Source organism: Filicampus tigris, chromosome 3, assembly GCF_054856515.1.
Source record: "Filicampus tigris isolate MCC_2025a chromosome 3, RoL_Ftig_1.0, whole genome shotgun sequence".
Classification (NCBI taxonomy): domain Eukaryota; kingdom Metazoa; phylum Chordata; class Actinopteri; order Syngnathiformes; family Syngnathidae; genus Filicampus; species Filicampus tigris.
The window spans coordinates 8,590,596-8,618,197 of NC_141219.1; the positions used below are offsets into that span (position 1 = coordinate 8,590,596).

Sequence of the window (27,602 nt, forward strand, 5' to 3'; positions counted from 1 at the left end):
ATAAAATACAGCATATGCCTACAGCATAATTCTGATAATATACATCCATTTGAACACATGTGATTTTACATGACAGTTCCTAAAACACAACTCAAAATCAGTTTTCTTGTTGTTGTCTTGGCTGTTGCAGCACAAGTCGAAAGCATCCCCTACACATTGCATTAATTAAAACATGCAAAAACAGGTTAAAAATAACAAATAGTCTTATCCCCCTAGCACAGTTCGCATTGGTCCTTTTGTTTATTGCAGATCACATCCAATTTTGAAAGATCTTCTCTGATTTGATTCAAGCCCTATATAGAGAATAATGCTCGTGAAAGATTAACTTTGCACATGTCAAACACCATCTGTTCCAGTCCCCACTCAGCTACAAGTAGAAAGTATAGTAATTTACTGTATATATGCACAATATGATGATGTGTTGTGTGTGCACGAGCACAAACCACAATGGTTGTACAGTTATTGTATGTGTAACAATGCCATCCCACTCTGTGGTAGTGGTTGACCAGTATGTGCATCTCGAGCAAGTAACAATAAACACCTGCTCACTAATCTGTTTAAATCCAGAATTTGACACAACTTGCCCCTCTGTCGTTGGATTTGCTCTACAGGCCCATATTTTAGGATATGTCATTCCATTTTTCTCTAGTGAAGTTGAGATACTTGCATTATGTTGAATGAGGCTCCTCTCATTGTCTAAAATCTTCAGCAAAAAATCACATACGGTTTCACAGACAGGCTTGTGGTGTGCCACAGGGCGTAGTCACAACAGCTACATTGAAATACAATGTGGTTCTAAACATTATTTCCCTATGTGATGCAGCAAGTAGGCATTTTAGATGCTACAGGATGTGGCTACCATGGTAGACCTGCACAATTGTTGCTTTTTTCTTTCTGCAAATGCTGGGATCTGGGGTCACTGATGATACCGCTTATTTTGTTTGAAAATGGGCACACCGGTGCAGATAGCCACGAATGCACGCATTACCAGTTATGAACACCGGGACAGTCACATTAAGAGGAGAGTGTGATTTCTGATCTAAGGCATGTCTAACAGAGATGTAGCCTAATTAGCTTTAGAGCTTTTCCAAAGCAGTCACTGCTAATCTCAACGGTGAAGCAGGCTGTGATTTCTGGTGAAGGGGAAGTCCAACTGCTCTTTCCGCCCACATCTCTGTCTTGGCCAGCTGAGGTCGTAAGTTCCGCACCAGTGCTGGGTTATTTTGAGAATTGTAGCCATTATGGTCTCGTAGGCGTGGCCCAGTAGGCTCAAGCGTGGGTTCATAATAGCCTTGGGCCTTCCACCTGAATGGATCTTAAATCCCTCCCAGACATGCATCCCACTGGTCAGGTCAACACTTCAGTAGGACTTCCATCTGTTAAATCTGTCCAGAGATCCGTGTCAACAGGAAAAGTGGATCCAGTTCTATCCAGGGCTCTTTGTGTTTCATGACTTACTTTCACTGTACTTTGTTTAAATTGATGTATCTAAATGAATGAATGAATTCAATAGGAAATAATTCCCAGTATAGTATATGACAAGGTTTCTGTTGATTTTCCCTCAGAAAGGTAGAATAGTTATACTCTACCATATTGTACGAGCATTTTTCCACAGTTCACACCACATCTTGCACAAGTAATGGTTATGGATCTAATCTCCCAATTAATGATTTTACTGTTTAGAAAACATCTGCAATCCATTTGATTTAGATACCAATGAGTTGCGGTGGAGTCACTTGAGGATGCAGGAAGCATGATCATTCACTGCCAAAGCTCAGACATGAGTTCAAATTCAAGTATGTGGGCATGGTGACCAGCCTTGCCAACTGCTAAAATTGTACTTTCTGAAAAGCCCTTAATTATGGGCTGTTCTTTTTCTCTATAATTTAGCCATCAGTATCATGCTGTGTCGAGGGGGGGGGCGATTAATGCCTACCCCTCCAACCCCCAACCAAATGAAGAATTCTGTCATGAAAAGGTATTTGACAAACTTTATTTATTTATTATATATATATATATATATATATATATATATATATATATATATATATATATATATATATATATATATATATATATATATATATATATATATATATATATATATATATATATATATATATATATACACACACACAGTCCTTTATTAGTGCTTGTTCTAGTACAAATTGTGTGGTAATAAAGTTCTACTAGTTAAAGCGAACGTTAACCCAAGTAAGTGACAAAATGTCCACTCCCTGAGATGGACAAAACATGGGTGGATTTTACTGCTTAATTCATTGTCCACAAATGCAATATTAATCGGAATGCCATGTTTTGACTAGTGGGCCTGCATAGAATATATTCTTGTAAAGAAAATATTGGGGTTGACTTCGACTGTAACATCAAGGTTTCATTTTTATTTTATTTGTTTTGAATTTATTTTTTGCTTTTCTGGTATACCCCTGTACTTCTACTTCAGTACAGACTGTGAGTACTTCTGCCACTTCTGATACTACAGCATCCCTCTTAGATAGAATCAAAAGTACAATACAATACAATAGTACTTTATTTATATATCGCATTTCATAACAGCTACAGCTGTAACAAAGCACTTTACATGAACAAAATAGCAATAATACAACAACAAAGACAGTGAAAGCAATACATTAAAACACAAAATATCTTTATATGGTCACATTTATGTTTATAAAGCCCTTGCATAGGACCTGATTAGAATATGTCGGTTGTTGTCATTTCAACAGCGTTTGACTTCCTTTCCATTCTCACGGCTCATAGAAGTGGGCGGGGCTCCGTGAAGCCACCCCCACCGATCGTCGCTGCTGCTGCTTGACCGACTGAGAGCTGTAGCGGTCCTCTTGTTCTCAATCAGCCATCGGCACGGTGCTGGGCTCCAAGTGCCATCGCAGCTATGTGCGCATAGATGTGCAAAACCTCTGGAATATCCCATTGCTGGAAAGGCTGCAAGCGACCAGCGTGGAGGACCGCGTCTGTTCAGCCGGCAAAAGGGAACTGAGGGACGGCGAGAGCATGGCGGTAGAAGAGGAAGGTCTGCGGGTTTTTCAGAGCGTTAAAATTAAAATAGGTAAGAAAAAAAATCCCCACCCCCAATCTGAGCGCCTGGATGGATGGCTCCTCATTTATGGGCCAGATAGGCACCGAGGTGCTGGAGGAGCGGGACTGATCTGTCTTGTTAATGTTATTCTAATTCAAATCGCGTGCGGTTCTGTGTGGACTGTACAACAAATGACCGCGTAGTGGAAAAGAGACTTCTACAGCCTTGTGGCTGTGGAGGTAGTGGGAATGTAGCAGCTGGCATCCAAGATCCATCTCGTCTGTTCCTATTCCAGTGCCTATATTTGCGTGCATATTTGTGCATTTATTGGATAAAAACTCAGAATTAATTTAACAGATTTAATCTTCTAATGGTCATCCTAAGAATCCCCTATCCCAAACAACCACCACCACAGTCTAGTCATTGATTGTTGCAAAAGCTTGCTATATTTAGACGTCTCCTGTGGGTATCCTGGGTTTGCAAGAGACATGTTAAGTGTTTATAGTGCATACACCTATTTGTTATGAATGAAGCCATAAATGCCTAAACGCATCTTACAGTGAAAGCTCTTTTGGAGCTTTCTTGACCCTTTTGGAAATTATCATTCCAGCACATGAAGCATAGTTGCCTCAAGGCTACATGTGTACTGGACGGAATGTGTGTCTATCCCATAGTTTATAGGCTATAGATAATAGCTCCAGTAATTACAGTATAAGAAACATTACAGTCTCCAATGGAAGTTTGAAGTCTCCATAAATTTCAACAATCTAATAGTCATTGGAATTTTTAAAGTCTACATTATAAAAAAATCGGACTTCCATGTGTTAAAAATGAAGAGTTGCTATTTTAAGTTGAAATCTTTACTTTGACTCCTTTCTCAGATCTAGTAATTATCATACAGTATATTAATACCAAATATTTAAAATCACCCAAGTTCAAGTTTTTTACTATTTTTTGCTTGAAACTCAGGCTTCAGTTAAATCAAGCCCCACCCCCCACCACCTCACCCCCGGCACTCGAATTATTCATTCCTGTGTGAATATAGTAAATGTTTCTTCTAAGATGGGCTGTGCTCTGTATGTTTCTATTCTGGGCCTTTTTAATGCATTCAGCAGCACATTCATTTCCTGTGTGTGCCCTAATTGTTATTCCTGGTCAATAAGGAACGATCTCACTGACATCTGGGACCCCATTCATCCTGGGTGTGCTGTCCAGATTGTTTTGACTCCTAACGTGCGACAGAAGGGAGGAACAAAAAAATTAAATTAAATGACACACCTTCAGCAAAAAACAGTCAAGCTGATACAAAATTTCGCCTGTGTTTCTGTAGCTTTTCTTTCCATATGTGCGAAATACAACATTTCAATCATGCGCTAACATATTTATTCATTTTCTTCATTGTGCACCCTTGGCAAAATAGATGATTGTGGCTTAATATTCACACCTATTTAATCACAAATATTCCTGTTATCGCTGTGAGTCCTCCAGCTGTAATATCATACAGAGACAACAGTTGAGTTTCCACCGTGTAGTCACCTAGCAGCCATCATATTGTGTGATCCTTACCGGCCTGTGCAACCCTTGCGTCACACTGTTTTCACCACATTGTCTTTGGCATGTGGTTGGCTGATGACTCAGACCTGCACATTTTTGTTTCAGAGACGACTTACTATTAGGACACTGTGCCAGACGATGACTCCCCCGAGTTTACGGGAGGAACACATGATTTTCGGAAATCAAGAAGGGATAGTGGGTGTCCATACTGTCTGTAAAACAGGAAACAGGAAACTTCCCCCCAATTCACTTCCTGATTGGCTGCACTAGACTACAGCAGAATTGTGTTTTTTCCTGCATGGCATCAAGCTAATACGTAGCAGATGTGGTGGGACACGGAGAGGGACAGAGGTGGTGTCTCGCATACAGGAGCGGCCCGGGCTACACTTTGTCTGTCAGTGCTTCGACAGGCAGCAGAATTCTCAGTGGCACAGCTGGAGGGGGAACTTTGCACTAATTAACTACAACATATGCATTTGACTGTTTAAAATTTGACAGACTCAAGACGAGAGCTTTGAAAAATACATTACATGCTAGAATGGCACACAAAACAGTGCAGATGCCTTCCAAGAATTAACTGTTTGCTCAAGTGAAAATATATTGAGTGCTGTTTGGGTGTATGTTTGTATATCATTATGTTAGCTAGTCACTTGCTGGTCCGGATGACAGTACCATACTGTAGAAAGTCGTATTCGTGTTTAGACGCTTTGAGGCAACTGTTCAAGGTGAGATTTGTCTGCCTTTTCCCTGGGGAACTGTTTAGTATAAATGGCACCGACAGAGGATAGCTAACCAAGTCATGGTGGCTGAAAGTCGGTCTAAACGTACGCCTGTTCAGACCCCGTCCAAACACTGGTGTTTGTCTGGTGCAACTGGTGTAACGCGATAATGGTGAATTTGATCGGGGCACATGCAGACACATTTTCCGCTCCGTGGACATGAGAGGTTGATGTTAGATGTATTTCAGTCACACAGTACATACAGTATGTAAACAAACTTTCTGAGTCTTTATACACTATTATATCAACCAATCGAGCGGGCCAGCTATGAGGGAGCACACAAGCAGTCGTGCCTCCAATCGCCCACTTCACAGTGCGGCTACGCCTTCGCAATGTCGAGACTCCAAAACTAACCCTTAAATGGAGCCAAGGAGCCACTTTTGCCATGATTGAAGTCGGCTGGGCGGCACGGTGGTCGACTGGTTAGCACGTCCGCCTCACAGTTCAGAGGTCGTGGGTTCGATCCCTGCTCCGGCCTCCCTGTGTGGAGTTTGCATGTTCTCCCCGTGCCTGCGTGGGTTTTCTCCGGGCACTCCGGTTTCCTCCCACATTCCAAAAACATGCATGTTAAGTTGATTGGATACTCTAAATTGCCCCTAGGTGTGATTGTGAGTGCGGCTGTTTGTCTCTGTGTGCCCTGCGATTGGCTGGCAACCAGTTCAGGGTGTCCCCCGCCTACTGCCCAAAGACAGCTGGGATAGGCTCCAGCACGCCCCGCGACCCTTGTGAGGAGAAGCGGTACAGATAATGGATGGATGGATGAAGTCGGCTGTGACAACTTTCACAGCTACGTAGCCCTCCCTTTCAAAGATCCGCCACCATGCACTGGTCTGCGAAATTACCCAAATCATTTCTTTCTAAACCTCCTCGACCATTCGAAATCATCGACCATTTAAATAACAAAGTAATAGCGTTTGTGTATTTTTTTTCAGACTGGTAATTATGTAAAAGAAAAAAACAACAACAACTAGCTATGGTATGTGTGTAGTTTATTTAATTTCATAATTTCTTTAATTCGAAATAGCTTTCATCACTCAGCATAAATTACATGAACTTCTGGCCACACACATTCACCCAATCACACATGCAAACAGCAGGCAGGTGTGTTGTTTGAACAAAAACGGAAATAGCTCCATTGTTGACAAAACACACTAAACAGTTGCTAAACGAGGATACAAGATATATTGCATTCATGCCGAGCGTTAGTTGAGCTATTCTTGTGACAAGATTACATATAAAGTCAATACAGTTGGCATAGATTTGGCCAAATCTGTACAGTTACACCAGAGCCAAACGGCTTTAAGAATATGTTACTGCTTTGCATACACGCCAGGTAAAAACTGGACAAACATTGTAGGACAAAATAATCATTGCCGTCTGTGGGTACCGGGACTTGTGCAACGTAACCAGCTCAGCTTCCAATAGGAGCCAAAAAGGAGCAGGCCGAGGCTACTTGGTGTAGGTGGTAATTACGTGTTTTGTTTACAGCTGTTGAACCAAGCAATCGTTTAAGCAAAAGCCTGAATGACTTGCGATGTTCATGCATTTCAGAGAAGGAGATGTAAACATGTATACATTACATGTTGTAGTTAATGTTTATCAGTGTTTTTGTGAATGTTTTGGGGCATGTAAATGGTTATTTTTCACTATGGCAGGGGTTGACTGTAGCGTAAATATACAAGTTGATAAATTGCTCCATCTTCTGATCCAATCGGTGCTCAAGTATTGTTTTTTTTTTTTTTTTATAAACCCGCTGATGGCTGGCATCAGTGTTGACCCAGCAACTTGTTGTTATCATTTCATAGCATCTTTCAGCTCAAGTAGATTTTTGGATGATAGGCAAACACGGCTTAGTGGAAGAAACTGGATGAGTTGAGGTGTGACTTACTGTGCTACGAAAGCTGAATTTACCCCCCTACGGCTGTATGACTTTGGCGGCCTTGAGCCTTTCATTCGACAGAAACCCCCTCCACCTCTCCCTTCACCCCCTTCACAGCTGTCTAACAGAGGTTCCTGAACCTCCCCCTGTCCAGACTGAATAGGAGGCATGGAGCGAGTGAGAGGGGAGGAATGCCAGTGAAGCCGACTTCTTCTCTCATTCATGGGAAGACCTCTGTTTGAGTTATAATATCTCAATATATTCCCCCTGCTTTGTCCTAGAAAGCAAGATTTCTGCGAAGTACAATCGTTTTCTGTAAACATTTGTGTTGACTGTTTAGCGGACAGTGTTTCGGGCACAGCAGCTCCTCCTCAGTCATCGAGCCGCAAAGGGAAAGCAGTACTTGGAATAGCGAGGAATGGCCACAGTAGGCCCAGCATGCGGGGTTAGAAGCGGTAAATAAAGGGTTTGGAGTGTGCTGCTCCTTGTTGTTGCCCTTCAGATGCCCTGTCGGAGAGGTGATCGCTCCCTGGGGTGACCTCTAGCTGCTCACAGTGGCATAACAAGCATGAAAACCTCATTGAGTCATGATATCAAAGACACAGTGTTTCGCCCAAACAGTGCACAGGCGCTTTGTGGACTTGGAGAAGGCGTTCCACTGTGTTCCCAGGCGACGTTGTGGGGGGTTCTCCGGGGCTAGGGAGTATCCGATGCCCTAGTGCGGGATGTTCGGTCCATGTACAACCGGTGTCAGATTTTACGAGCAGTGAGTTTGATTCGTTTCCAATGAGGGTTGGGCTCCCCCCAAAACTGCCATTTGTCAATTTTGTTCATAACTTTAATGGATGTTCCATCATAACAGACAAGTTCATCTTGAGCTTGACCTTGGAAAGAATTTCTAGGTGCTGCCAAGATATCGTTGCGGGGTCCGTTTTGGTGGCCCCAGTATTACACGTGTGCTTTTCGCAGTCGATGTGGTTCGCTTGGCTTTATCAGTACGCAATTTTCAGCTCTCACTGGGATGAGAATCAGCACCTCTACGTCTGAGACCATGTTACTCAGTCGTAAAAGTGTGGAGTGCCCTCTAGAGGTGAAATGAGATCATGCCCCAAGTGGAGGAGTTTAATTTTGTTGTGATCTTGTTCATACGGGAAGAACGGAGAGGGAGATCAACAGGCGCAGCATCTGTAGTGATGATGTATCGGTCTGTCGTGGTGAAGAAGCCGAATGGCGACGCTCTCGATTTACCGCTGCGTCTACGTTGCTACCCTCACCTATGGTCACGAGCAGTGGGTCGCGACTGAAGTTTCCCAAATAAAAGCGGACAGCTGAGGTGGCTTGGACATCTTTTCAGGGTTGTAGGAACAAGCCGGGGCATGCTAATGTGACCATGTCGTCCGGCTGACCTGGGAAGGCCTTGGATTTCCCCGGAAGAGCTGGACAAAGTGGCGAAGGGAGATGGAAGTCTGCGTTTCCCTACTTAAGATGATGCCCCCACGGATTGCCGGAAGAAAGTTCGATGGATGGATGCATGTTTATTCGTTTTTGGAGCCTATTTTCAAGCCTCTGTTAAACCTAATTCTTAGCATTGTTCTTTCTGAAAGTCCAAGTAAAGCTGCCTAGCAAACATTTGGATAGAATCACATCCCCATGGTGAAAGTCTCCCCATATTTAGTAAACTTGCACAGTCTCTGCACAAGTGTGTGTTTGAGCGCATGATTGTGGTTGTTTATTTTTGTCTCACTCAAGTTTTCCATTGAGACTTACCAGATTGGTGTGAACATTAGCTGTTGCCAGCACAAGATGGGAATGAGTTTGATCAGTAACCCAATACTGTTTTTTTTCCCAGGGAATATGGTGTGCTGCATGAGCAGTCATTAACTCTAAATACACTTTTCCAAAAGGATCATGCTTGCCACTGCTATAAAAATGCTGGAAAAGACAAAGATAATAGTCAAGTTTATACTTCTCATATGCAGAGTGTCAATTTTTTTTATATCAATTTGAAGATTAGAATGCTGCTAAAATGCTCATTGACTTGTCAGTCAATGGATGTGAAAAATATTAAACCAGTATGGAAATATATTTGAAAGCAGTTACTATACAGTAGAATTGGTATAGTAATTTTTACAGAGTCACAATTTTTTTCCCCCATTGAGTTGCATTTGAACATTTTGTTGTACAATTGCCTCCCCCGTCCGCTAGAGCGGGTGTAAATCTTCAGAATGGATCAAATATTTTGCATTCAATGTCTTTGGAATGAGTGACACAATGACTGAATAACACCGGTGATGCCAAAAAGGGTCATTTGAGTTCACAATGGAAATACTGTGTCCTAAATAGAAACAGTTGTTCAACCATTAAGTTCCAAAGATGGTTTCTGTTCAATTATAGTTTGTAAGTGCCCTGAGGATAAACAAAATAGTCGTTGTCATTGTAAGTAAAAGGTAATGATTGTTTGGTTGTCATTATTGTGTCCTTTGCAAAAATACTGGTACCACAAGCTTGTTCTGCTTGTGGGTTTGAAGTATGTGAATGTTTACCTGTCAAGGAAGCGCTAACAAAAGAAAGTGTCAAGTTGCGTTAGGGGAAGTGTCGCATCAGAAGTTAAAGCCAAGGAACCAGTTAGTCGCTTTTTGATTTAATCAGAGCCGATGTTTTTTTTAAAGAGGGAGTCAACCCAAACATATATTTTTTAAGAATAAGTTCTATGAAAGCCCACTAGTTGAAACAAGGCAATCTGATAAATAAATCTGATAAATATTGCGTTTGTGGAGTAAGAGTTAATAGACCCGTTTTTAGCCATCCCCGGGGGATGCCATTTTGTCATTTCTGTCGACTGAAAATGACATCACAGTTGCTCAGGCCTCATGTAACGACCAATCACGGCTGACCAGTTTTATGAAGCTGAGCCGTGATTAGTCGTTACCTGAGCCCTGAGCAGTTTTGATGTCATTTTCAGTTGACAGAAGTGACAAAATGGCTGTCCTCTGAAATAGCTAAAAAGGGGTGGATTTTGCTGCTCACATTCCACAAACGCAATATTAATCAGAATGCTGTGTTTCAACTTGTGGGCCTGCTTGGAACATATTGTTGAAAAAAATGTGTTTGGGTTGATTTCCGGCCCGCACTGGCCCGCACTGGCCGCAATATTTTCGTGTGTCATCAATATTCTTCGACACTTTGTTGAGAAATACGTGCATACATACTTGTGAAAATCAGAGCAGGGCACTTGACCCTTTTTTGCCGGTCCGGCTGCGACCCTCCACCCTTGACCTTGGTACCCTTCCGGCCGCGACCCCCTGGCCATATTCATAAACATTGTTGCCCCCAAACCCCCCCCGGACTAAAATCCACTTCCGGCCATGCTTAGTCCAGCCATTTTTTAAAATTTGTCGCCCGACACCGCCCCGTCCCAAAAATGGGCATCCGGCCAGGCCAGAGGGTCCGACTGGTCCGGCCCAGGGACGGACTGCCCTGCTCTGGTGAAAATAATTGTATGATGAAGCTAAGTGTGTGTGTGTGTGTGTGTGTGTGCGTGGGTGTGTGTCTGTGTGTGTGTATTTCAATGATTATGTGATTTACAATACTGTGCTTCCGTTCCTAGTCTGACACTTTTATGAAATCAAAAATATTCAAAGAAACTGATTATTAGCAGGTTAATTGCTATCTGTCTTTCTTTCCACGCACTCACACACGCACACAAACACTGGATCATAACTGGGGGTTTTGCTGCTTTCAAGCTACATCTTGGATCCAGTTGGAATTCCTTTCTCCTCATCTCATTTCCTCTTGTAGCATTCTCCAATGCTAACTGCTCTCCACTCCCCTCTCTTTCTCTCCCACAGCCGTTGTTCTCCCTCACAACTCTTTGAGTCCTCATATAATTTGATCTCACATTCATTCCCATTTGGTTCCCTAAGCCCACGTCTTCCTTGCATGTTGTGCAGGCAGCAACTGAAAATATTCATGCCTGCGTATTCTTGAATGTGTTCACGTCACCGGAGATTAGAATAACAAGTCGCCTTGCTGTAACTGTACACGCAACAGAGAAGGAAGATTAACAAAGTAACACATCTCACCGAGGGCATTGCTTCAACCACTTGCGTCCGTCTTCTTGCACTCACCAGTAATGTGATCTGATGGAGAGGTGACTTATTGCTCGTGAGCACCAGGTTCACTTTCTTTGGGGTATATCTCTTATTATGTTTTTTCTGTCATGTGTGCTCATCTTGTTTTGTGCTCATATTCCACTTGCACATACCTTCCAAGAGCAATGTGTGTTTTATTCACATACTAGGGCCAGATATTCTCAAAGGACAGCAGCACTGATGAGCTTTGCATGACGAGAGAAGAAAGCTGTTGTTTTTCTCTGCTTGTTTTTAATATTGAGGAGAGAAAATGAAATCCAAACTCCCCGGAGAAAGAAAAGGAGGAGCAATGGAAAGGAAAAATAAATACAAGGGAGGTTTTACATATATATATATATATATATATATATATATATATATATATATATATATATATACTGCACAAATGGAAAACAACTCTGGCTTTCAAACAGATATGCTTGCTATTCATATCGTGACATGACGACGATGATATATCGCAGCAATTTTAATATTGCGATATCACGATATCCTAGTGTGGGATATATATATATATATATATATATATATATATATATATATATATATATATATATATATATATATATATATATAGTTGTTTTCCATTTGTGCAGTTACAGCACCCTCTTAGGTTATTGGTGCAGTTTAATTTGATGCATGACAGGCCAAGCCTATTTCTTTGTGAATGCTGTTATTATGTACAAAACAGAATATTGTGATACTTTTTTTTTTTTTGATATGCGCTCTTTTTTTGTTACAATATCGTGAGCTGTTATACAATATCGCAAGCTTTTTAGATATCGCCAGCCTCTCCACGATCCCGTGATAATTATCGTATCGTGAGGTTCATATCGTGATATTACCGTACGTGACATTTGGATATCGTCACATCCCTAAAAGATACCCTTGATGCCGCAGTCCAATCAAGGGACCTATTAGGTCATGGATGAGAGGAAAACACATTTTGGACGCGAATTGGAAAGGAGGCATTATTGCTGAGTGATGAATATGAGAGGTAAAGAAGCAAAGTGAAGCACAAGGAGGGTGGTAGTGCATTCAGGAGATCTAAAAATGAAGCGGATAAAGGCACAGAATGCAAATAAGCAAGACCATCACTTTGTTGTCAAAGAACAATTATGATGGGTAGAAAGAACTCTACTCACCAGGGTGCGATAGGAACCTCAGGTATCTTTAATTTGTGAATGACTGTTGTTGTTATGAATGGTGAAGTATGACTCAGCCCCCAGAGCGCCACACGTTACCTTAGCTTGCATTGCAACAGACTCCCTTGTGGGCACTTCATCACCCACTTGTCCCTGTGGGGTTTGTATATTTTTCATCCGTTTTGCATCAGGAACCGAAGGTTTAGATGCATCATAAGAGTGGATGTGTATTTTATCCTCAGACCATTTGTTCTTGTCAGGGCAATCTTTAGTATTTCAGGTAACTTTAATAATTTTAGTATGGGCTGGATAAGCATTCCATTGTGATGCAGTGATGTTGATCAAATTCTTTATATACTATATTTATTTTAAGACTTTGACGCATTTGAGAGGATGTCTTTTTTTCTAGTGAGTTATCCCAGAAGATGGGACATTGAGTCATTGGAGCAAAAAAGGTAGTGCCAGAGAAAATAGGGCAGCACAAGTGCCCTGAGGCGATTTGAACTGTAGTCGTGAGTCAAACCCAGTTACACCAAAGAGCAACCAATCTCATTACTTGTTTTAATGTACTTGCTTTCCAGAGTCTAAATAATGGTACGATACATTCAAAGAAAATCCACACAGACCTTCCATGGATCATTTTTTCTGGTCTTCAGTTTACTATAATGTTCCGTTCCTATGACCCCAATGTAACTGAAAAGTCAGAACTTCTCGGGCATAAATTTCAATTAATCAAATGAAAAAATAAGAACAATTCATTATATATATATAGATATATTGTTTTAGAGGACGTGTGAATGGTTCGACATGCTCTACTGAATAATTGCAAAAATGACTGTTATTTAGTTATTTAACTGACAAGTGAATACATTAATACACATTTTGTCCTAACAGTTTTAATTGTGCATAAGCAATTGCTTCTCCACCTGCGTTATTAGTCATCTAAATGATGATGACACTCAAACGCAGACGCATCCTTCAAACTGTCACTGGGTGCACTGAAGCAGTAAATACACTCACCGAAATACGAGTTTGTGTCAGTAAAGATGGTTTGTAAGACTCCCCATGGAAACGCAATTGTAAGTGCAAAATTGATGAAATGTCTTGATTATTGAGTATAAACAGACTCATAAATCATGTCCTTTCACTGAGAGACTCTGTTTGCTGTTTTACAGCCAATTATTCAGGGTCAAAAGTCGACTCTCTCCCCTTCCCCCATCAGGCGCACAGAAACAGTGCCGTGTATTATAGCTCTGCTTACAGCAACCCGTTTGTAATGTATAAATACAGTAAACGCCTACAGAGTAGATCAACTGCTTATCGCTCATTTGTCTGATCTGGTTCTATGATTTGATAAGTCGATATGTAAAAAGTTTAAACTCCCAATACCTTTCTTTTTTAACATAGTGGTGGACGTAGTAGTCTTGAGTCTTGCTTGACCCTTAACAGCACACAACCACATGTGCTCTTATTATGAAGACGTCAAAGCTTGAATTGCTGGTGATACAACATGACCACATGTGGCTGCACACATGTGAGTAAAGCATGTTGAACTAATAACACTGCGGAGTTGTGTGGGTCTCCTGGGTGAAGGCAAACACAATGAAGGACTGACTGACTTATATTCATCTGAGGCTTTGGGAAGGAAAATATATTCCTCATGAGGGACTGGGACACTACTTTTGTGTGTGTGCGCACATGTGTGCATGCATGTGTGTCAATGTGGGTGGTTGGACCGCATTCTTGAGAAAGGGAGTGCTATCTGTCACATGTTTGAGGAACAGACGGAGGGGACTTGGGCAGGATGAAGGAAGTGCCCCACTCCAGTTCCGTTCATTCACAGATCAGACATCGCGCGCGCACGCACGCACACGCGCGATACGCAATTACAGCATTCGCACATTGTACGAAATGCCCATTGAGCATGTCATGACAGTTTAAAAGTAGCCGCACTACGACTAATCTCATTACACGCGTTGTGGGATTTGATGATGTAATGATAATGTAGGTGTGTGTTGCACATGTGTGTTTCATTCAAAACAGGAACAGGTGTACACACTTACATAAGGGTGTTCTATTACTGCCGCTGTTCTTTAATAAATAATCACTTTCAGCATTGTGCCTGAGTAAACACTTTGTTGCTGCTTACCACAGCGTTCCTGAATAATAAGCACTCACTCACCTTTCTCCTCGCTCTTTTTCGCTCTCTCTGCACAGGGGAAGCTAAAAACATCCCTCCATACCCGGGGCCAAACAGGATGAGGGACTGTTACTGCACTGTCAACCTGGACCAAGAAGAAGTCTTCAGAACGAAAATTGTCGAGAAGTCGCTCTGGTATGCCTGCCACCCTGCCTCTTTCTGTTTCCTGTTCTTTTTTGTCTGTGTTGACAGGAAGTTGCAATAAAACACAACTTTCAGCAGCCAACATGAGAGAAACATTCACATCAATCCACACTTGGAATGGAAGCTTGTTTGCATGAGGTTGCTCAAACCAACAAAGCTGAAATTTCCGTTCCGTGGTTTGTTTGTGCATCACAGCGCAGCATAGCAATCTCCGGGGATATTCACAATATCATGCAGTACATCATTACCTTTGGGTGTATGTCTGTATCCATTCGTTTTTTTTTTCGTTATATTTTGTTTTTATATCATATGGATTTTTTTAAAAGTTAGTTAGTTTTATTAGTTTTTAGAGCAGGTTTGTTAGTTTTTATTCGTTTTTTAATTGCCTAGTTTTATTATTTATTTTTTTAGTTTTAGTATCAGTTTTAGTTTTTTTGCAAAATAAAAAAAAATTGTCACTAGGTATCATTTCATTTAAAATGAAACCCGGAAGATCATGTGTGATATTGATTAAAAAAAAAAAAAAAAGGAAAACAAAGGACATTTTCCCTATACTATAGTTTAAGTTAGTTTTATAAATGAAAGATGTGTCGTTTCATTAAGTTTTAATTTTCATAAATGCATTTTTATTTTATTTCTTTATTGAATGTTTTTTCAATTTCAGTCTTAATTTGTTGGTTTCCGTTAACCGCAATAACCTTGGTCCGTATCTAGATTCCTTCTATATCCTTACGTTTTACACCTCTTGCTTTGTTCTTCCACAAGAGGAGGAAAACCATGGCCACAATTGAATTAAATATTTAAGAATCCTTTATTTAAACAATTTATATGAAGGCAATCGTGCCCTCTGATTGCTGTATGTCTGTCAACTAAGTAGGAGTGGTAAGTACTGTAAGTGTTAAAAGAGACCCTGCGGGCACAACTCATGGACTCTCATGGCCAAGATTTCCGTGGTGATCATTTAGGTCAGTGTTTTTGAAACTCTCTACCAGTGTGCCGCAAGGTATTGTCAGGTGTGCCGTGGGAAATGATCTAATTTGGGTGCCTGTGTGGTCAAGCGCCTGGCAGCGTAATCATGTCTTTACTACATTGTAGTACTCTTCCATACCAGAAGGTAGCAGCAGCAGCAGCAGGTAGCTAATTGTCTTTGTTTAGAGACAAGCGAATTAGTGACGCATGTTTATCCAAACAGGCCCATGTTTCACACTGAGTAAGTATCAATAAGAAACATCATAAAATACTTTTTTCTTTGTGTTTATTTAATTCCTATTCAAGACGTTATAATATAACGCCATTCTTCAATGTTCAAAAATGCTTATATAAACAATATAAAACTTACATTGTTAAAATAAGCTTTTTTTCACAATTTCATCTGGTGGTGTGCCGCGGGATTTTTTCAATGAAATAAATGTGCCTTGACTCAAAAAAGTTTGAAAAACACTGATTTAGGTGACTGCGATTGGCTGACAACCGATTCGGGGTGTCCCCCGCCTACTGTCCGAAGACAGCTGGGATAGGCTCCGTCACGCCCGCGACCCTTATGAGGAGAAGCGGTGGATGATTTAGGCGAAAGTGTTTCATTGAGAGCAAGCTGGCAGCCTGGTAACTTTTGCCGCGCTTGACTGACAGACATGTCAACAAAGAGCTCAATCCAATCATATGCAACACTGCACGAAAGCAGTTCCACTTGTCAGTCAGCACTCGCCGGATGTGTTGTCGGCTCCCCGGTGGGAGGGTGCGTTCCTCCGTGGCCGTTGGCCAAGGCCTAGTGTATTCCCTTGACCGCCGTTGCAACTGGTCTCAATGATTAACAGAAGCATTATGAATAAATGAATAATCATCTCTGGCTGATCATTTGAACAAGAATTATTTCTCTTTTCACAATGGTGCCTTATCTTTATTGGAGGCTTTCACCCACCTCAATATTTTGTAATTTTCTGTCATTCTTCCCTCTTGGCTATCCTGCAATCCTGTTGTACGTGTGTGCGTGGTTTGTATCTAGTTTTATCAGGTTGTGTGTAGGGTTTTTATTTTGTATCTAGTTTTGTCAGATTGTGTTTTTTGGGGGATCTAGTTTTATCAGGTTGTTATTTTTATATGAACATGATACAATAACCATCATCAATTTGGAAAAGAAAATCCATCTGTGTCAACTCTTTTATTTTTTTTGGAAGTCCTGCCAAGTTTAATCCTGATCTGTTGTACTTGTCTGTCTGGGAAATCACAAGTGAATAATTTGTATTTTGTTGTGCTATTTAAGGCTCTTCTTACATCTTGATCCATTGTACTGTAATTTTACCTCCTCTAGCAATTAGCATCTCAGGGGACAAATGTTCTTGCATGTGGAGGATTTGGTTTAGCCTTCAGGTTTTCCTTCATTTATCTTTTTTTTTTTCTTGTGTCCCCTTTCTCCGACAGTCCGTTCTATGGAGAGGACTTCTATTGTGAGATCCCACGTAGCTTCAGACATCTCTCCTTCTACATCTTTGACAGGGATGTCTTCAGGAGGGACTCAAGTATTGGTGGGTAAAAAGCAAAATTGTCATTTAAGTAGTTGTGCTTACTAATTTATCATTACTACAATTCGTTCACACTGTTGTGCAACATCACTTTCAAAAGGTGTGCTGTGGTGTATGCATCAACAACTGTCAGATAAAAGTCAGGAAGTGCAGCTGGTGTCTGTGGTTTAATACTACAGAAGGGATGGAAAGTTTCAATTGCGCTACAGCATTCATGTTGTCAATATCAACCACAAACCTTCTACAGGCAGTCATTCGGCAATTGCAATATGTGTATGTGTTTTTTTTAGTTTACAACCAAAACACAGTTTTCTCCATTTAATGATTAAAGCTTAATTAACTGTTAAACAACAACATGTTTATTTTTTTTTCTTCTACAGTATGATGCTACAACTTAGCATAGCGTTGAGACTTCTTGGTCGTCTTCTAAATTCTTTCTTCCAGGAGAGTGAAATCTCAAGAACAAATGTTTTTTACACCCTAAAAACAGTTTGGTTAAAAATAACACCATTTTGGGTCAAAAATGGACTGATTCACAAATTGGGTCAATTTGACCCACTTTGCTGCATTGTTTTGTACAAAACAGACCATTTTTTGGGGTTGTTTTGTACAAACGTACCAATTTTTTAGCTGTTTTCTGCAAAAACAACCAAGAAATTTGGGTCAAATTGACCCAAGTTGTGGATCGGTCCATTTTTTACCCCAAATTGTGTTATTTTTAACCCAACTGTTTTTAGAGTGGAGAATTTCTGCTTGGTCAAAAACTCAAAAAATATGTTGCCAGTATTTTCAAAATGAAAATGGGAACTATTTCATAGCCATGATTAGGACTGGCAGTCATGATTATGATGATAAAGGATGATGATGATGATGATGATAATCACATGTCAGTAGTCTGTCTACTTACTATCAGGCCTTTTCTCTTCCCTGTGCAACATCTCAGAACCTCAATTTTAACACGGACTAGCTGTGATCGTTTGAGATTCTAAAGTCGACAATGTCTTTCTTTTTGAGTTCATTCGTCATCCTGACTCGCAATGATATGCGTAGGTAAGGTTGCGGTGAAGAAAGAAGACTTGCAGAAATATCATGGGAAAGACACCTGGTTCCAGCTGCAACCTGTCAGCGCTGACTCAGAGGTGCAGGTCAGTACAGACAAAGGGAATGCACAAACGCTTACGCTCTTTAAATAGCTCTCCCCTAATCTTATCTGCTCCCTTTTGTAAGTATAGCCATTTTAAACATGTTACAATGCTTAATACTCTATTTCATTAGTGTTTGGGACAACGGAGTACCAGTGGCATTGAGTGACAAATTAAATATTTGTTCTTGCTCTGTCATCAGATAATATGGCCCGTTTTAGTTACGGTCCCAATGCACCTTTTACTTCTTGTGATCTTTTCATTTCCGTGTCTCTTAAAAGTTTAAAATTGTAGCTTGGCCTTAGCTCTCACATTCTAAAGAAAATCGAGCTAGCTGGTCGATGTGTTTGCATCCATTAAAAAAAAAAAAGTGTGCTAATGTTCATAGTTGAAACACAAAACGTTTGGTTGTGAGATTGAATTGAATTGAATAGCAATCCGCTATGGTCCAAAGCTTTCTGTTGCAATTGAAGTACAATTACAGTAAATCAGTCTGTCCCTGTCAGATATCAAGACTAGGGACATGCTTCTTTGTGATACGGTGGTAAGCCATCAGTGTAGCTGAGCAGAAACGTCCGGCCTGTGACTCATTGTTGAGCAACAAACAGACAGACTGAGGAAAGACTGACCTGCACGACAGGGTTCAACTTTACTATCGTTTCTCATCAGTACTCTTCATGGACAATATTTAAGATGTGGGCTAAAAAAGTTTTTTTTCGTGCTTTGATCATTTACTTGTTGACCTTTTTAAGTTATTTAAATCATAATTAAAAAAAAAAGTGATGATCATCCAGCCCATTAAGGTTCTTACAAACTGCTGCCTTTAATTATGCTTGAGGCTCCAATATGTCACAAATCAGCTTAGCATTACACATTCATCATTTATGATCAAAGTTAAAGCGGAAGTCAACCCCAAAATTTTCTTTAGACTAACATGTTCCATGCGCCTCCACTAGTCAAAACACGGCATTCTGGTTAAGATTGCGTTTGTGGAATATGAGTTAAGCACCAAAATCCACCCGTTTTTAGCCATCTCAGGGGGCGGCCATTTTGTCACTTCTGTCCACTGAAAATGACATCACAGTTGCTAAGGGCTCAGCTAACGACCAATCATGGCTCAGCTTCAGAAAACAGGTGAGTCGTGATTCGTCGATACCTGAGCCCTGCACAAACAGTCACACAGAAAGTGACAAAATGGACGCCTCCTGTGATGGACATAAATGGGTGAATATGGCTGTTTAATTCATTTTCCACAAACGCAATAATAATCACAATGCCGGGTTTTGACTGGTGGAGGCTCATAGACCATATTTTTGTAAAGGATGTTTTTGGTTTGACTTCCCCTTGGTTCATTTGTTTATACACCCATATGCCAGTTTACAATGAATAGGATTTTTGGGGGGCTTGAGTGGAGGCCTGCACTATGTGACATTCTAGATATTTTGCTGGCCTGAAGTTGTTTTTCAGGATTTGTCTTCCAGTGGTTGATCTCTCCATTTGTCCCACATGCATTACTGTTCCACTATTCACTATTCAGCCGTCTGGCTCACCCACACAGATGTATGCACAGTCAGGAGTAAACACACAGCCACACATACACACCCCAGTAGTTCCTCACAGATGCTCTCACACAGGATCCGAAACACAGTGAATGGTAACATCTGCAGACAGATGGGTGTGTGTCGCCCTGGAGCGGCGCTCTGAAACAGAGACACATTCATCCAAGGCGGCGTCGGGCGGAAGGATGTGTGATGAGAATGGGAGTTAAACAGAGAAAGCGAGTGAGATGGATCAAATGAAGTCGGAAGATAGTGTCTCTCTTCTCTTTTCAATAGAGGACACATTGTTGGCTCCGCGCGTCCATGTTTTGCTCCCTTTGCTCAAATCAGTCAGATAGAGTGTGACGCCTCTGAGTTTGCATACTGATGCTGTTAATTAACAGAGCTTTTCTAGACAACAACAACAATCTGTACAACGCTGTCATTATTTCATTAATCCAATCACTTCAGAATAAAAATAACTTCAGCATGACTATTTTCTCTCAGTGGAGGAATGCCACTATTCATGTTCGTGTTTTTGTTTAGTGTGATTCATTTATGAAGGAAGGCCGTGTTTTATCTGTAATCGATTTTCATACAGCAACTTATCTCACACGTAGTCTATGGAACAAAGTGGATTCCACTGTAGGCCCGGAAATATCATCATTAAATGTGCCATCATAAGATGTTTTTTGGTCCAACTGCGTAAAAGCCGGACGTGATGCTTTTCATTAAAACTCATGTTGAATAAGCTGATTGCAATCATAGCAATGGATTACATGACTCTTTGTAACTATATAATAGAGTATTGAAACCAATTTGGCTCAGAAATCCCCTTCATAATTCCATTAGCTAATTTATTAGGAGTGCATGATTGATACTGTTCCTGAGGCAAATATGAAAATACCATTTTCAAGTAGACCATACTGAATTTATTAAATGTTTTGGTTTATTATACTAAAGGGGAAGTCAACCCAAACATATTGTTTTCAAAAATATGTTCTATGCAAGCCACTAGTTGAAACAAGGCATTCTGATTAATGTTGTGTTTGTGGAATATGAGTTAAGCAGCAAAATCCACCCATTTTTAGCCATCTCAGGGGGCGGCCATTTTGTCACTTTTTTTGTCACTGCTCTGGGCTCAGGTAACGACCAATCACGGCTGACCTGTTTTCTGAAGCTGCGCCGTGATTGGTCGTTACCTGAGCCTTGAGTAGTTGTGATGTCATTTTCATTTTCAGTTGAAAATGAGATGGCTAAAAATGGGTGAAATTTGCTGCTTAACTCATATTCCACAAATGTAATATTAATCAGAATGCCTTGTTTCAACTAGTTGGCCTACTGGGAACATATTTCTGAAAAAAAAATGCACTTCAAATTACATTAAACGATTCTTGGATTGTGTGAGCAGTTCCTCTTTGGAAATGCTAACATTCGCTGAAACTAATGTACATTTTTTGTGCATTTTTTTGTAGGGAAAAGTGCACCTGGAGCTTCGTCTGAGTGAAGTCATCACAGACAGTGGAGTCATCAACCACAAACTAGCCACACGGTAAGGCTCTGCGCATGCACTATGTTGTTATTACATCGGACAAACACAAAGGCTCATATTGTATAATCCTGTGCATCAATTTTACATACATATGAAAGGATGGAAATCCTTGACTCTTATCTTTCACTTTTGCTAACTGTTCAAGCATGGCAAAGGTCTGTGCTCTACTGAATTAGCCTCCCATTCTAGTTTGACATGTCTAGTGTTACACAAGTTTAACATTGAGGCGGTATTTACTAGAAAGACAGTGTCAACCTGCAAGATGTGCATCCACACGCCCAGTTTTGTAACAAATCAAGATTGCGAGGTAAGACTTCCCACCACTTCCTGTTAGCTGTTGTCACCTGTGGTTTAGCTTGAGGACAGCCAGCCTTGACTTTATTCCGCACTGAATTTGCTAATGGATGGATTGGCATAAAAAGTAGTCCACCCATGCCATCCCAGATGACGGCACGTCCTGCTGACAATGTCTGATCCCTTTGCATTTTTTCTCCCGCTTCCTCTAGTAAACATTCTTGCGTAAATTTTGACCACTGTGCTGGGGCTTTATAAAGTATGAATGCTTACTGATGTTTTTCATCACTCCCGTTACATGACCTATTCCACTTCCAAAGTTGACAATTGGTTGCCGGGGAAACAGGTTTGAACCGGGGAGAGTTTTGAGCTGTGCTAAAGTTTGTTTAGCCGTTATGACCTTGTTATCCTCACCAAGCTCAAAGCACAAGGCAGGAGGTTATATTTTTGCCGGCATTTACATGTTGTTATCTGTGATAACAATACCTGATTAACAAAACAGATTTCCATGAATTTGGTCTATGATGGAAACCAATAAAAATGAATTATTTTACCTAATTGCTTCATTTAGTCAAGTGTAAACAGAATTGAGAACGTGAACTACAGACGCCGTTCATACAGTATTTTGCTATTTGCGGCCTAAGTGAGCAAGGAACGATATTCCGTGATGATTAATATCGGAATTGATGTGTTTGTTGGTCTGTGTGAGTTCCAATTCCTCCTCTGTAGGAAGTAGTACAAGTCTGATGATGATCCAGCATGGCTGCGCTCCCACACACTGTGGCTAAGGTGCTTAGAGCCAAGAGCACAAGGTCATCTTATTTAGTTCTTTGAGAAAGACGCGTGGATGACTGGCAGGGCTGAGTCCTACTAACGCTTACATTTGCTACTCATTCAAAGAAATCGCTCCAGAGTGATCTCTTGACATTTGATCCCAGCCATAGATTTAGTGTTTGTTCCAAGAGTGGCAAATATTTGTGTTCCACTGTGTGTTTGAAACTTGGAAAATCTGTTTTACATTAAGCTAAAAAAAAAAAAAAAATGCACTCGACAGCTTTGACTAGAATCATACAATGAGTTTATCAAATAATCTTATGTTTTAAAAAACATAAGAATAAGTTGGTGTTTTTTTTTAACCAGTTGTTTCTTTTTTACTAGATTTTTTAGGAAAAACAACAACATTTTCTGTTTCTTGATCAATTCTCCTGTATTTAGATAACTACGTCAGCCAAGGGTACAGTTTTCATGTATGCTTTTTTCTTTCTTAGTTTTTTAGCCGGCACACAATAACACAAGAAATATTGTATATGTTCCCACAAAACCTTGTGGGGCAGAGGCCAAGGAAAATACTGTACAATTAATTAAGGTGCATACCTCACATTATCATATATTTCAAAATTGGGCTACTGAAATGTTCTTTTTCCTTAATTTCTCATTTACCGTACTAATATTGTAGATTCGCCTTAATCGATAATTCATATTCAGGCATTGTTTTCATTTGGTTCAGAATGTAATAAGAAATGTTACTGATTGTCATTCTAGTTTAAAATGTTATCTATTAACCATAGATCAGCTTTGGTTGTAGCTCATCCTTCATCTGCCATACCGCTTAGCTTGTGACACACTATTTTTGCATCAGTTTGGAGCGATCTCTAATTCATTATCCTGCTGCTGGAGTGGAATTGTTTTTGACAGGATTTGGGGGCGCCGAAAACAAGCGCATTACCATAAAAACGAGCTGCATGAACTTAAACAAATGTGTCTGCCTGGCAGTCTGAGCGGCATGTCAGAACTCAGTGCAGCGTTGAGAGGGGGGCCGGATAGTAGGCCAAGCAGGGGTTACATAAACAAGCTTATTGGACAGGAAGTGCGCTGGCATTAGAGATGCTTAACCCAGCCCTTCTTCTTTATTAGGAATCCCTCTGTGTGTTGGTGTGCGTGTGTGTGTGTGTGTGTGTGTGTGTGCGTGTGTTTGTTGAGCGATGTGCCGCAATTTGCTGTGTAATTCATCAGGCTGTGTGACTAGTAGTGCATCACCGTGACACACAGGAAGTGATTCGTCCTGCCGGGTGTCTCGTCCTGTGTGGGTGCTAATCCCGTTACAGCATGATGTCATCTGGGAGCAGGACCGATTTAGACAGATCGCCAAGATAGATGCCGAAGACCAACACTGTACTTTCTACATTTGTCAAGTACTAATAGAATCAATATATTTGGTAATACCTTGCTAGTTTCCAGTAAAATGTGCCACTGAAAAGCTCTGGTTTGGCCCCTGAAGACTCCATTTATCTACTAGTTGGAGGTCTAACCAACATGATAACCATTGACCTTTGGATGAAAAACAAGCAATTGTGACAATCATTTGTAATGTTCTGAAAGAAGAAATCACTAGTGTAATAAGTAACTAGGGCTATGTAATTAATTGAAATTCAATTACAATTATGATTATTACATTCCACAATAACAAATTTGGCATAATCGTAAAAAAAACGATTATTAATATGCATTTATATCCAATGCATTATGTTTGCTTACACAAGGAAATCATACTTGAATTTGTACATTTGCACTTTTTTTTTTTTTTTAAATCTTATAATAACTAATCCTATAAAATTTTGTTTGGTCTCAAAAGAACTTACATAATTATAGTGAGTCAAAGAAATGTATTTGCTTTTATATTTTTTATGTTTAAACATTTTTTTGTTTTGTATCAAAAATAAATGATCGGTTGAATAATCGTCATTTCAATTATTACCACAATAAAATGATTCTAATTTTTTTCATAATCGAAGAGCCCTATAACTAACAGACAACTAATGGGTGAAAATAAGACCCCCAAAAACTGTCTGTAGCCTCCAAAAGGCAGGAATACATTTATCGCAGTTGATCTATAGTTTTCAGAATACTTCATGAACAAATGCACAGAGGCTAGCAGAAAACCATTACTGTACTGTACTGATAAAAATAGGATAGAGAGTCTGGAATGTTCCCGTAAAGTACAGCTATGACCATTTTAAAAGATTGGGATTTATGGACTGATGAGACAAAGTTAGCATTTACCAGAGTCATGGAAAGCTCCAAGAAAGGAAGGATCTGCTCATGATCTCCAACATACAAGCTTATCGATGAAACTCCGTGTAGGTAATGACGTAGCTCGAGGTTGCGGGGCTGTTTCTGGAACAGGCCCTTTATTGATGTAACAGTAAAAAAAGCAGTAAAATAAACTCAGAAGTCTACAGAAACATTTTGCCTTACAAAAAAGAAACAATTTCATTAGTGGAAAGAAGTGGTTTTAGTGACGGGCTTTGTCAAGCCCCACATGTAAGCCATGAACCCTATGGAGCATGTTACCTAAAGAGGAGACTCCAGGCAAGGGTGTAAATGTCCAAAACAAAATACAACTGAAAGGCAGCGGTAAAATCCTGGGAAAGCATCCTTAAGAAAAAGAATGAAAACATTAGGTGATGTCAATGGGTGACAGACTGGGTGAAGTTATTGCTAGCAAAAGGATTTGTAACTAATTATTCAAGTCTATTTGATTCAGTCCATTTTAGTGTAATTTCTCATTTTTCCTTCAATTGTGTATCAGATGCTGCTGTAAAGCTACCTACCTAGAAATAAAAGCGGAACTATTGACCTCTCATCTCATTTTCATCTTGCAATGTCAACCTCAAATGTTTTCAATTGGCAGCAAAAATAAAGGAACTGGCTTCACTGTTCTAATATTCTGGGAGGATAGTTTTAAAAACACTTTTATATCATGCCAGTGTCTGTGGTAATAACCCGACACGTGCCTTGCAGTAGTCAGCCTTTCTGAAAATGTTGACTATAAAACAAACTGAGGAGCAGCCATCAAAATCGTTGCCAGTGACTCCTGTGTCAGTGATTTCCTTTGAAATGAATAATAAGTACATCTGAATGCACTGATATATTGCTTTAATTTCACGGTGAGACAGACTGATTAAAACATCATTAATGTGAAATATTACAACTGAAACAACTGAAATATGTCCTTAAACATTGTCTTCTTTTGTGGAATTGACGATGCTGTATTTTTTTCATTTGTTTTTGCATTTTGGTTCTATAATTATAAATAGAAAAACTTTGAGCATGACGCAATGCAATTGCACCCAATTACAAACATTATGAAAATATTGCAAGACCCCAACATTTTTTAAATACATTGCTCACATAGTTATTTTGAGGTATTTTGAATAAACATTTGACCACTTTTCAGCTCAGTTAAACCCTACAGACGAGGGTCAGGGTGCAGGGAGGTGAATGCAGCGGGTGGGGTTGGGGGTAACTAAATAAACTCCCCGCTCATGTATCATCAACTTATCAGCGGCTTCTCCTGGCCACACACACACACAAAACATCCCACACGAGTCTTGTTTCTCACCTCCCACTAAGCTTTACGGTCACTAACATTTCCTCTGAAAAACAACTTGCCTTTGAGTGCTCACATTTCTACCCTACTCTCTTGTCCTGCTCAGACACAAACGCTGACACTCGCTGGGAGCTGTGGTTTTATCCATGAGGGTAGATGAGGGGGAGCGAATAGCTTTTCTGAGCTGCTGGTCCGGGTGTCATTTTTCACTGGTTTGACAGTGCTTGCGAACCTCTCGCATTAGTCCACTACTTAAGTGGTAAATGACAATTTAACAGCGGTTTAATAGTCCCCAGAGAATATTAGACTTTTCGGCATTCTGCCTGTAAAATTTTCGCTGTATAAGAAACATATCACATCATTTTTTGTGTATGTATTGTATATTCTGATTTAGATTTATTTTGTTCAGTACAGTGGAATTTTTTGGACAAAACTGGTCTCCAAAGGCAGCCATGCATAGGGCTGCTCAATTATGAAAAAAAAATGTAATCACGATTATTTTGGTGATGATTTAAATCACGATTATTCAGTCGATCATTTATATTTTTGTTCGAAACAGGAAAATGTTTTAACGTAAAAAATACAAAGGCAAATACATTTCTTTGACAAACTATGGAAGTTCCTTTTGGACCAAACAAAATTGATCAAATCAGTTATTAGCAAATGTATAAATTCAAGGATGATTTCTTTGTGTAAACAAACAGAGTGCATTGGATATAAATGCACATTGATAATCGTTTTTTACGATTATGACAATTTTTTTAATCATGGAGTGTAATAATCATGACTGTAAACATGTGAAAGGAATGTATGTGTTTGTGTAGCGATAGGTGTGTTTATTCAAAAAGAAAAACATCTCTCGTTTGCGTCCCTACAGGGTGCTGGAGTGCCAAGGTCTACCAATCGTCAATGGCCAGTGTGACCCTTATGCTGCTGTCTCATTACTTGGTCCTTCCAGGTTAGACCGTACACAGTCCACACAAACGTCTCTGGTATGATTCGTATCATTTTACATGTCCATGCTACCATGTAGTTCAGGTTTTGAGGAATATAATTGAATGCAGTACAAAGTCATTTCTGATTAGAGTCAAGGACTTTAAACATACTTTTCAAATAATATGAACACATTTAGACACACAGAATGTGTTGAGAGAGAGAGAGCAGGAGGAATGGGTAACAAAAAATAATGAAACTACATCAATAATCCTGCCCAAAGATGTACGTTATAAAATTAACCTACCTGTCACTTTCTGTAGGTGTAAA

General features: G+C 40.1%; 1 protein-coding gene across 3 annotated transcripts in view; it reads left to right on the forward strand.

Annotated features, from left to right (window-relative positions):
- Positions 1 to 2,821: 2,821 nt before the first annotated feature.
- The window catches only part of rasa3 (RAS p21 protein activator 3), a 38,396-nt gene continuing 13,615 nt past the window's right edge, over positions 2,822 to 27,602 (forward strand). For all 3 annotated transcript variants that reach the window (XM_086026242.1, XM_086026244.1, XM_086026243.1), the window contains exons 1-6: positions 2,822 to 3,085; positions 14,778 to 14,895; positions 17,323 to 17,426; positions 18,474 to 18,568; positions 21,579 to 21,655; positions 27,217 to 27,297. In XM_086026242.1, the coding sequence (XP_085882368.1) occupies positions 3,031 to 3,085; positions 14,778 to 14,895; positions 17,323 to 17,426; positions 18,474 to 18,568; positions 21,579 to 21,655; positions 27,217 to 27,297 (530 nt within the window). In that variant the 5' untranslated portion in view covers positions 2,822 to 3,030. The remainder of the gene's footprint in view (positions 3,086 to 14,777; positions 14,896 to 17,322; positions 17,427 to 18,473; positions 18,569 to 21,578; positions 21,656 to 27,216; positions 27,298 to 27,602) is intronic.